The sequence below is a fragment of the Eurosta solidaginis genome, chromosome 4 (assembly GCF_040869045.1).
Source record: "Eurosta solidaginis isolate ZX-2024a chromosome 4, ASM4086904v1, whole genome shotgun sequence".
NCBI classification, from domain to species: domain Eukaryota; kingdom Metazoa; phylum Arthropoda; class Insecta; order Diptera; family Tephritidae; genus Eurosta; species Eurosta solidaginis.
In genome coordinates, this window is record NC_090322.1 from 224118319 (window position 1) to 224131342 (window position 13024).

The 13024-nt window shown below is 35.1% G+C and overlaps 1 protein-coding gene across 1 annotated transcript in view; it reads right to left on the reverse strand.

Moving 5' to 3' along the window:
- Positions 1-13024, reverse strand: part of Zdhhc8 (zinc finger DHHC-type containing 8) — a 218518-nt gene that overhangs the window by 48421 nt on the left and 157073 nt on the right. Inside the window, exon 7 of the mRNA XM_067784855.1 lies at positions 775-1055. Within this exon, the coding sequence (XP_067640956.1) occupies positions 775-1055 (281 nt within the window). The remainder of the gene's footprint in view (positions 1-774; positions 1056-13024) is intronic.

Consider the following 13024-nt stretch of genomic DNA (forward strand, 5'->3'; position numbering starts at 1 on the left):
ATGTAGGAAATGCGCGCTGCAGGAAGAAACGATTGACCATGTCCTGTGTTTGCGTCCTACGCTCGCTAGGTCAGGGCACCAGCTACTAGAGTTGACAGAGGCAACTATTAAGCTAGGTCCTAGAAAACGTCTAGTATGTGCCAAGAGGACAGAGTTATTTTATAACGTAAATCATGGTACCTAATTGAGGTTTTTCCGTTTTTCGGATAATATCAAAACAAATTTTGGTGTACATACTTTTTATATAGAGCAACACAACAAACTAAATTTTTTCCTGCGTAGCAGAGGCAATTTTCATCAAATTTGGACCATTAAATTTGTCTAATTTTATTATGGATAGTTTAACTTTCTATGAAGGTTTCAACTGATCTCGAAAACGTTTTCGAAAAAGTTGGGAAAAAATTTACGAAAATATCGAACTTTTTATTTCGAGTTTTCTTGATTCTTTTCAGTGTGCAGTTTTGAATTGGCATTCATTTTTGAATTTTTTTTCTTTTAACTAGCACTAAAATTGATTGGGCACCAAAAGCGTTAGGTTAAAAAACGCCTAAATTCAGAAAATTTAAAATTATAAAGTTTTCGTAAAATTTTCTGGAGTTTTCGAACCTTTTCGAAAACGTTTTCGAGTTTGGTTTGCATAGTTTCTTTTAAAAATGCATATTTTTTTCTTAAATTATCGAAACTAAAAATAGAAGAATGTAACTGTCAAAACTTGATAGAAAATACCACTGCTGTTTTCCTGTTCGCAGCTGTACATATTTCTAATAAACTCACCGTTGGCGTGCCAATGGACTATGTCGCGGGTGATACATTCGCATATGACGTGGTGAATCTCCACCACCACCACCTGCTCCCCCACCACCACCTGAGTTGGGCATCATGCCGGCACCAGTTGCTATGCCACCATTATTTAAATTGCTCATGCCTGCCTCCACTTGAGGCAGATAGAAGTTTGTTGAATTGTGTCGTTGCAGTGGTGGAGTTGGTTCACAATCCTGACTTTGCGATGCTTGGGGCTCCATATCAGTGTCGGAGCATTCACGTCCAGGTGACAACTAAATGATAGGAGGAAACGTAAAAAAAAATGTTGTTAGTTAAAGTTCGAAAATTTAGTAAAATACATCAAAGGTTTATAATAAATAACACTAATTTATGTAAATCGAAATTGCATGAAAACCATAATATATGAAAGCGCCATGTTGAGGTTAAATATTTAACATAAAATATGATGTTTATGCAGTATGCATTAGCTGAAAGTGTAAATGCGCCAAATGACGTTGAGCAACACCATCAGCTCGGTCAGAATTGGGGAGGACCTCTCCGAGCCGTTCGAAACTAAACGAGGTTTCAGACAGGGTGACCCCCTATCGTGCGATTTCTTTAATTTGATGCTGGAGAAAATTATACTAGCTGCAGAACTTAACCGCACTGGAACAATATACTATAAAAGCGTGCAATTACTGGCATATGCTGATGACATTGATATCATCGGCCTAAACACCCGCGCTGTTAGCTCTGCTTACTCCAAACTGGAAAAAGAAGCGGTAAAGATGGGTTTGATGGTGAATGAGGACAAAACGAAGTACCTGCTGTCATCGAGCAAAGAGTCAGCGCATATGCGCCTTGGCAACCAGGCTACTGCTGGCAGCCATAATTTCGAAATAGTAAAAGACTTCGTTTATTTGGGAACCAGCATCAACACTAGCAACAACATCAGCACTGAAATCCAGCGAAGAATCAGTCTTGCCAATAAATGCTACTTTGGACTAGGTAGACAATTGAAAAGTAAAGTCCTCTCTCGGCGAACGAAAATCATACTCTACAAGTCACTTATCGTACCCGTCCTTATATGAGGCAGAAGCATGGACCATGACAACAGCAGATGAAGCGGCTTTGGGAGTGTTCGACAGAAAAGTTCTTCGAAAGATTTATGGACCTCTACGCGTTGGCGATGGCGAGTACCGAAGAAGATTTAATGATGAGCTGTACGAGCTATACGCAGACATCAACATAGTCCAGCGAATTAAAACGCAGCGGCTGCGCTGGCTAGGCCATGATATGCGAATGAAAGATGATGCTCCGGCCAAGAAAGTGTTTCTATCGGAACCCGCCTATGGAAGCAGAGGTAGAGGGCGGCCCCCACTCCGTTGGAAGGACCAGGTGGAAAACGATTTAAACTCCCTTGGTGTGACCAATTGGCGCCGGTTGGCGGAGCGAAGGAGCGACTGGCGCGCCTTGTTGGACGGCCATAACCGTTTAGACGGTTAAGCGCCAATTAAGTAAGTAAGTAAGTAAGTAAGTAAGTAAATGCGCCAATTCTCTGTTTATAAATTTGGTTATGATATGACGGCCCCTAGCCAGTGAAGCCCAAACTATAAATCACTAAACGGGCCATCCGAACTGTGAACTGGTGAGGTATCAAGAAAGGAAATTTCATTTGCATGGGAATGTTTCAAACATTGGCTGAGGATGCGCGACGTCATCATTTCTTTCTTTTTTCAACTGACATGCAGGTAAGAACTAGTGTTGAGCAAAAAATTGCTATCAGCGACTTTTTCACAAAGATTGGCAAATCACTGTTACTCACAATGATTGAAATTGGGTATTTTGCTTTCATGAATATGGATGGTTGTACGACGGACACAGTCCCATAAGGGGAAAATGCTCTAGTGACCATTCTGAGGATATTTTTTAAGGCACTATGAGTTTGAAATCGACTTCGAGCCAACATTCTTTAAAGAGAAATTTAGTTTCTAAAACCATCGATTCTTAAGAACTAACCCGTTCTAATACCAGCTCGTTCCCGCTTCACGCTATCCAAAAATCAGTCACCTATGAATGGCGCCCAACGTTGGGCTTGAAAAAATTACTCTGAGATTATAACTCACATTCAAACAATCAGCCGCGTAACAAAATTTCCCAGAGCAATAGCTTCTCCTATCGGATAATTTCAATATCAAGATTAACCCGGTTGCCGGAGCCGCAATGATAACATCGTCAAAGTAATCAAATGGCATTGTTCAGAAGAGAATAGGGCTGGTACCCAAACGTGCTAGAACCCCTGCGAGCCGGATTCATGTTCTACATAGGACGATGCACTCCCCAAACCTTCGGTTTTTTGGTGGCTATAGGAACTCATTTAGCTATGGCAGGAAGCGTTGAGAAACATCACCAGTTCTGTCAAGAGTCTTTAGGGACCAAATTAGTACATTTGTAAAGCAACTCTTGAACTTTTCGTTAATAATAATAATAACCTTGTGTCGATCCAAAAGCGGCTATGCTATCCAAAATACTAGAGAATTTGGAAAATCTACCTGGTGTTAAAGTCTAAAATCTTACTTATTCAGATTCAAGCCTGACTTTCACGATGTATGTTCTGCTTGACGCTTGTGCTCCCACTTGACACAAGCCATTATTTAATTGAGATATAAAAGCAAATCATATATGTATATCAGCAATTTTTTTACGATACATCCCTGATGATGCTGCTTCTTGTGTTACCGTTAGATCATTGCGATGACAAATGGCTGCCTTTTTAAAGAAGTGTTACAACGATAACGATAACAGATGAGAAGACCTTTTTTATACTAACTCCAAACGGGTGATGGACATTAGGACGGCCAGCCGATGGCTACCAAGGGTACATAATTTTTTTCAGAAGCATAATGATTGTATCTACCAGGGGACATAATCAGGGAGATTCCGTATGTTGGCAAGCGAGCTGCCTACTATACCACGGCGGCCGCCGTTAGATTAAGACAAGGTTATATATCGGAAGCGGTAAGAATGCTCGAGTGAACTGGGTATGGAACTCGACAGACTCAATTCCAATATGTACAAAATACAAATATATATTTAATAAAAATGTGTATGAGGGCTTATTTGGGTCTGAATGTTTGCACCCACATCTCTCATAAACTACTGCAGAAAATTTAATACCGACATAACCGATGTCTTGGCAGAGATCTACGCCATTTCCACTTGTAAATGAGAAAGCGTCAGTTGAATATAAGAAGAGGAAATCGTGTATGAGAAACCGTAATATGGAAATGAGAATAGTACCTTGTTAATTAGAAAGCGTCAAATGTAAATTCGAAAGCGTCATATGGAAAAGAGAATAGTCAATGGTAAATAAGAATAATAGGAGAAGAGTCATCTGTAAATTAGAGATCGTCAAATGAAAACGGGAAAGAGCTGCCTGTCTACATTTGAGAGTATTCACTTGGATATGAGAAAGCGTTTCTTTAATATGAAAACAGTCAATTGTATATGAAAAATCAACAAATGATAATGCGAATTCATCATATATAAATGAGAATAATCTGGTGTTGACGAGAAAGTATGTATTGAATACTGTGAAAGCGTTAATTGTACTTGCAAGAGGCTCACACTTTCACTTTTTACAGAAGGCGCGATATCTTTGTCTAGAGTGGCGATGATCGTCCGAAAGCATGAGCACATGCGCTGCTTGGGTATGGTAGGTTCTTTAATATAAGGAAGTCAAGGCGAGACTCTTAAACGAGTAAGCAGTAGCTGATGGCCAAGCAGAATTGCGATTTCCTTAAAATAGTGCTAGAGAAGATAATTCTATCAGCAGAACTAAACCGTGATGATACAATAGCGTACAGTTACTGGCATATGCTATGATATTAATATTATTGGCCGGAACAATGGCGCCGTAAGTTCTGTTTTCTCTGGATTACATAAAGCGACAAACAAGTGGGTTTTACGGTTAACGAGGACAAGACAAAATACCTGCTGTCATCCAATAAATAATCGACACATTCGCGCCTTGGCAGCCACGTCACTGTTTACGAATATAAATGCGAGAATCTGAGGAATTTCTTCTATTTCCAGAATTAACAGCAAAAACAATGTCATCTTGCACGTACAACGGTGAATAACTCTTGCCAACAAAGCACTACTTTACTCTCTCGACGAACCACAATCACGCTCCACAAGTCGTTCATCATACCTGTCGTGTTGTATGGCTCGGAGTTATGGACAGTGTCGAGAGAAGCTGAGATGGTTCTTGGAGTGTTCGTCAGAAAAGGTCTCCAGAAGATTTATGGGCCTGTGCGTGATGCCCACGGCGAGTATCGAAGCAGGTATAATGATGAGCTGTATGAGCTTTACGCAGATATGAAGATCATGCAGTGAATATAACCCCAAAGGCTTCGCTGGCTATGTTATGTTATGCGAATGGACCAAGACGCTCTGATCAAGAAAGTATTTCAGTCGACACCGCAATTTGGAAGAAGAGTAAGGGGGAGACCTTCGCAATTAATGAATAAATATATAAAGTATAGCATAAATTTTGAACGCAGCAAAATATTTCATTTTTAATATATGTGTCCTTTTGATTCGGATGAGTGACGAAGCCTTGCACAACCGCGGGAATATAGTGTAAAAATCATATTGTCAAATCAGTACATGTATGAATGAATGACGATAAAAATGCTGTGCTACAAAAACAAATCAATACAATGATGATGATTAAACGCTTTGTGATGCCTAAATAACTGCAGTTTTCAAACATTTGTAATAAGTAGTTAATAAGTAGTAATTGAATTAAGTGAAATATTGAAATTGTAAATTTTTACGTATAAAATACGATTACAAATCACTCAAAATTACCAACAAAACAAATAGTATGCACTATAGTTTGCAAAACTGCAATTGAAATTTTCTTTAATTAATTAGAAACGAATGACATGAAGAGTAGATTATAATAATTTTAACAAAAACGAAAACGTTTCGAAAAAGTTATTTATTAAATACAAATACGTATAAAAAATAAGTATTATGTATATGAACGGTAATAGAATGTTTTTTCGCAAAATGTATTAAAAAAAAAAATGATTAGAATAGAATTTTTTGTTTACCTTTTTCGGTGCTTGCATTTAGTGTAGAGTTTTGTTTTGCTTTTGACCAATTTTAATTCAGAGCTTTTCTAACTACCATTACAATATAGTGCAAAAATTCATTCAAAAAATCATAATTTATAATTTTTGTAAATCGTAATATAATAATACAAAACACAGTTGCCGAGGAGAGATAACAAATAGCACTAAACCGTACATGCGAAAAGAAATTTAATCAGAATAAGCGAGTGGCTTTCATCCTCTTTGTAGATTCAACTTTTATTTCAGCATACATTTTAGAAATCTGTAAGGTGTGACACGGAATGGCCGATGAATAGTGGGAGGAGAGAAAAGGTGTAGTAATTAAAAATTACTTGTGTATCTAGCAGACTTTGTTCAACGCTAACTTTAGATTTCATTGTAATTTTCTGAACTACAAATAGAAATGCTGAACTTCTATTTTAATTTTCTGAACTTCAGTTGTAACTTTATGAACTTCAATGGCTACTTTCTGAACTTAAATTGAAGAAGGCGGATGCCCAGTGATTGCAAATCAGCCATTCATTTTATTTTCTTTCCAAAGTTTTCTTTCGGTCCTTACTATTTTATTTTATTTCATTCATTAAATTTTTCGTGTCATATCATTTCGTCTGTTTTATTTATTTATTTTTATTTAACTTAATTTTATTTTATTCCATCTTCCTTTATTTTATTTTACGTTATTTTATTTTAGTTTATTTTATTTATTTATACTTATTTTATTTTTATTTATTTATTTATTTATATTAAGAGTATTCGAATAAGATGTAAGGATACAAAAGAATGTACGTTAAATGCTGATAGTTTGAATGAGGTCTTTCTATCTAGTGCTTCGAATAATAGTTCCACACCGCAGTTTGTTCCATATCCTTCTAGCAAATACTCTGACGTCCCTTTCGAATTCTCAACTGTATCGGAGCTCCATGTCGCTAAATGCCTCAATAATATAAAATCTAACGCTGTTGACGAAGATGGCTTACCTATTAGATTTTTGAAGTTGATTATGCCCTTTATCGTCAGCACGCTGACGCACATTATTAATCATTGTATTACGACATCTTGCTTCCCTAATTCGTGGAAAATTGCCTACGTACGCCCCATTGCAAAAAATAAGCGCGCCTGTTCTCCGGATGACTTTCGTCCAATTAGTGTTCTTCCCGTCTTGTCGAAAGTTTTTGAGTCAACAATGGCTGAACAAATTACGTTTCACATTACAGCAAAAAGTCTACTTTCCCCTTATCAATCTGGGTTTAGGGCGGGTCATGGTTGTTCAACAGTTATGGTTAAAATTATGGACGTCTTGCGTATGGCTTATGACAAAGGTGAAATATCCCTCCTATGTTTACTTGACTTCTCTAAAGCGTTCGACTCTGTTGATCATTTATTACTTTGCTCTAAGCTCACGTATTATTATGGATTTGGTAAGGTTGCTATTTGTCTAATGAGGAGTTACTTAACGGATAGGTGTCAAAGAGTCAAGATTGGCGAAGTGTCATCAACGATCAAAACCATAACTTGTGGCGTTCCTCAAGGGTCCATTCTAGGTCGGCATGTAAGTATGCATGCATATGCTGATGACGTTCAGCTGTACCTATCTGGTCGTTTTGATAATATTAATGCAATAGCGGTAAAGCTGAATGAGGATTTACTAGCTATATCACAATGTTCTACACGAAATGGCCTTCAACTTAACTCAAATAAGTCGTATGTCTTACCAGTTTTCAAAAATAAAATAAATCTTACTAGTATTCGTAATATTAATTTAAACAACAGCTCTCTTGAAATAGTTGAAAAAATCACCAACTTGGGCTTCATTATTAACACAAATTTAAGTTGTGTAAACAACATAAGTTCAGCTGTAGGCAAAGTGTATAGTACTCTACGTAACCTGAGGCAGTCAGCACCATTTACTCCAATTCATATTCGAAAGAGGCTTTGCCTACCCTAACCTACTCTGAACTAGTATATAGCAAGCTTGACTCTCAGTCGGCGCATAAAGTTGATATTGTATTTAATGAAATTACGCGTTATGTATATGGAATACGTAGGTTTGACCACATGTCTGCATGGAGAACATCGCTACTGGGATGTGACATCGCTGCCTATTTAAAAGCCAGAAACTGTATATTTCTATTTCGTTTAATGTGTACGAAGACTCCAAATTATCTTTATGAAAAACTTATCCTTCCACAGTCAGAGCGCTGTCTTAACCTCATGTTGCCATATTTTAACCTTAAGAACTCTACTAGAATGTTTTTCATCAATGCTGTTAGAATTTTGAATTCAATACATGCTGGCATAAAAAGCAAATTGAACGGAAGTAACTTCACGGATGTCCTATATAAATACTTTTTCACAAATTGAATAAATATACTTATTGATTGATTTAATTTAATTTATCGTTAATTTATCGTAAACTATTTTTAACTTATTTTTGGATCTGAGTGTTATTTTTCTGTTGTGCAAAAAGAGATGTAAATCTTACTGTACTAATATTTTAGAAATAAAATTGAATTGAATTGAATTGAATTGAATTTTATTTTCATTTATTTTATTTATATTTATTTCATGTTATTATATTTTATTTTACTTTACTTTACTTTATTTTGTTTTATTTTATTTTATTTTACTCTATTTCATTTTATTATATTTTATTTTACTCTATTTTATTTTATTTTATTTGAGTTTATTTGAGCTTATTTACATTTTCTTATTTACTTCATTTTTATTTATTCTTTTATTTTTATTTATTTTATTCTTATTTTTTATTTTTTATTTTATTGTATGTATTGTATTGTATATTTTTTTTTATTTTATTGTATGTATTGTATTGTATTTTTTTTTTTTATTTTATTGTATGTATTGTATTGTATTTGTTTTTATTTTATTGTATGTATTATATTGAAATTAGTTTAACTTTATTTTATTTTTTATTTCATTTTAATTAAACTTATTTTATTACCTGACTAAAGTAGTACAAAACGAACAAAACACCCACCGAAAATGTATACCCCTGGGGGGAACATTTTCAACATATTTTGGCGCTTTACTCTAATGTACATTTTTTTTGAGTCGTGAGCAATGAACTGAATCGTAAATTGTCTGCTTTGTACTACGGAATACGAGTGCATTAGAATCAAGCTGGAAATGGGTTAAATCTACATTCCACCATCTTCTGATCCTTCGGTATATATGGATCATATTGAAAAATGTCAGATCAATGTTGAAATCCATTGATTCCATTTTGGTCTTGGACGACTTTAATCTTCCACATACATATGTATATCATGGGCAAATCTAACCACAATATTGTACGTGTTTCTTCCAAATTGTGCAGCAAAGCCTTTTTAACCGAAATAACTGAACTTTGTCTTAAAGAGGTAAATATAATTTCTAATATTTTCGGGAGGGTTCTTTATTTGGTATTTGTTAATGATACATCAAAGTTATTCTTAGACGGGTTGAACATCTTACTGTACCTGAAGACCCTTACCACACTTTCCTGGAAATCGATAGATATTAAGATACTGCCAACTTCTTTGCAAAATTTTTCATATCTTACTATTCCGCTGGACTCAATTCAATGTCTAATGAATATTTGTTTCAACTTAAGTCTCTCAACACGACTAATATTCCAGCATATCGCCAGATTAAGTTTATTCACTATATGATTGAGTTGGGCCAAATATTTGCTTAGTTATATAATATGAATTTGCAGTTTTAGGCCGAATTAATTAAATAAAAAAAGTTTACATTTTTATTTCCGACGCGTTTCGACACATTTTCGTGTCTTCCTCAGGAATCTATTTATTAAATACGAAAAACATATATGTAAATGTTTATTGAACATTAATACCAATTATTGTATTTGTAACATATATGTTTTTCGTATTTAATAAATAGATTCCCGAAAATGTGTCGAAACGCGTCGGAAATAAAAAAATAAACCCGTTTTATTTAATTAAATCGGCCCAAAAGCTCCAAATTCATATTAAGTTTATTCACATTTAACGCATTTTGAAGAAATCTTACAAATACAATTCTGGCGTAATTTCCGGGTTTTCTTAAAAAATGCGCTGAACATATTTATCAGCCTCTAACTGTTTTATTCAATCTGTCCCTAAAACATTGAACGAGTCTATTCTCATACCCCTTAACAAGTGGGTAGAAAACTATCGATGAATTGCGCAAAGTTAATGGCCATCTCATTTGAAGCTATTCTAACCAATGAGCTAACATTTTCCATTTCTACTTTGATTCCCAACAAGGATCTTGTAAAATCTACCATTACTATTATACTTGAATCCTAAAGTAAAATTTAACGTTGCATCACGAGCGTCAAGGCATTACAAACCTTTTCTTTTAAGGCAGTGTAAACTATGTAATTTGGAATTTAATGAACTTTTTCGGTGTTTGTGTCATGACTTTAACTCTCATTCATATAACGGCTTAAGTTTTTACTATAAAGAAAACTGTTCGATCCTATCTTAACTCCTAACAAAATAAAAATAAAGATTTAAAAAAAAAAACTAATAAGATTGTTCACTTATTTAACAGTGAACTAGATACATATATATATGTATAATTTCTAACTGTCTACATATATAAAACACAGGTGATGATTTTTATTCTGTAGCTGAGCAGTTTTAGATCTCTACGTTTAACAAACCTCCGCCCATCAACGACTCGACAATAACAAAATCCGTGCGACGTGCAGTTGCGCTCCACATTTCGGTTTGTCGGACTTTGGTGGGTAATCCGTTCGGTCTATTATTATTATTATTATGTTTTTAGGTACGCCTTATTCCGATTCAGTTCTTTTCTCAGCTCAAATATATGCCTGCGTTTCACTGCCACGCTTTCATTTATGCGGCACAACTTTTTTTATTGTGAGAAATTTTTCTGTCCACCATAAAATGAATACACTTAAACATCTAACTTAAGCTAATATCTGCAACAATTCTTTAAATTAGTATATAAAAAAACAATGGTGGATAATTTTTGAAAGAGGTATAGATAAAAAATTTTACGAAATATATTGGTTAATGCTTAGTTTAGTAAGCTGGTTGGCTCTATAGTTACAATTAAAACACAACTTGAAAAAGATTAACAAATAGGAACTTATATCACTTTCAAAAACATCTTATAAAAAGCACAATAATGAACCAGTTTCAAAGAGTAATGCTTTCGACGGAGGTTGAAAATCGTACATAAAAACAAGTAAGTGTACGTAAAAACAAGCTAGTAACAAAATATATACACTTGCGAAGAAATTATATTAGGAAATTTTATCAGTATTAGGACTTTTTTCTGAACAGAATTTGTGTTTAAAGGGCAGACTGATTTTAAAATTCACACGCGAAAACGGCTCTTGATCTTTAAGTAATTGTATAACGAAACCCAACCAATTTCGAAGCCGTTTTCGAATAAAATTGGAAAATTAGGTTTTAAAAAGTTTCAGGAATAATTCCTAAATTGTATAACTTTTTTTAGTATGCAGTCTTGTAGTTACATTAATTTTAATATGACAAAGTACATGTTTGAAGTTTCAAAAAGTTTGAATTTTTTTATACGGAAAAATATATAAAACCGTATTTGAAAACAAAAATATCGGGTTTTTCGAAAAGGTTTCAAAGTTGATTAGCATTGTTTTTGCTGCATAATTTTACACGTTTTGGTTTTATGTCCAATACAAGTGCAGAATCGCTGCACAGCTAGGTTTTAAACACACTAGGTCTAATTACATTGAGCGCGGCATCTACAGGCGACAACCACAAAAATGCAAAGCTTGGTGACTATAGTAGCCAAGAAATGGCTGCATCATCAATTTGAACGCGGCAGTGCCCAGCGGGTTAGGGGGTCAGAATATACCCGCGGTAGGTAAGCCTGTCGTAAGAGGCGACTAAAATACCAGATTCAAGGGGTTGTGTAGCGCAACCCTTTCAGGGTGCCAGCGCACTATATAGCTTCTCTAAACCCAATTGTCAACCTCACCTCATCCGTGGAGAATCCTGTTTCATAACATGGAACTTGGAGGTGGAGAGGGAGGGAAGGCCTGGCGGTTTAATGTGGCCATATAAATCGTTCCCGAGATGGTCGGGCGAGTACCTTAATGGTGCTGTGTTACCGGAGCGTACCGGATCCGTATCCGGCAAAGGACCATCACACCGATAACGCTCCCCAAAGCCTTTGGGGAGTAACGTTATCACTACAACAACAACAACGCGGCACTCACATAAACATATGAATTATAGCAAACGGTAGCAAAAATTAAAAAAAAGTTAGATATGTTGAAAAAAGGTGCCAAAGAACAACTCCATATGTTCTGTTATTTATTTCTATTTTAGTTTTTATTGAAAAAAATAAAAAAGGGCGCCACTCTCTGTCGCTTGCCAGAAATATAATTAGATTTAATCTGACAAAAAAGTAATTGATTGCCGTGCTGCGCTATCGCGCCGCAAATAACGACCCTCATCAGAACATGGGTAAAAGTAATTTGACAGATGTCGCTTTGTAGCCGCCGTGGTGAATGTAATCAGGCCTATTTTTCCATCATATCAATTTCTTTATTAATATAAAATCGAAAATGTATATTCATAACAATGTTATTGGATTTTAAATTTGATTTTGGATTAAAAGAATCAATACTAAGTTAGTTTGAAAAAAAAAACGTTCAAAATTTGACATAAGTGGCTGTATGGAGCTGCCAGGTAAATATAACTAACTGCATATATGTTTACAAAATGTCCCAACAGCAGCAAAACCAGCAGCGCTGCATGCAAAACTGCTGCACATGTATTTTGGTCTTTACATTAAAGAAAATAAAACAGAGAAAATAAGTGATAAAAATTACAAACAATTTGTGTCCCTATTTTTTTTACTAGCATCATTCGCTTTTTAATAATTGGGTCACTGGTGGTGTTCATGAACCGATAAAAGGTTTTAAAAAGAGAATTGGTTTTCAAATGCTGTTCAAACTATGTACATATATGTGTAAGCAGTTACACTGTTATGCTTCAAAACAACCACCAGATAATTGGGGTAAGCTAATGGGGCTCACAACCCCTACAAGAAGTACGACCAATAACCGCTTTAAATAAGAATGTATCATGTACATATGT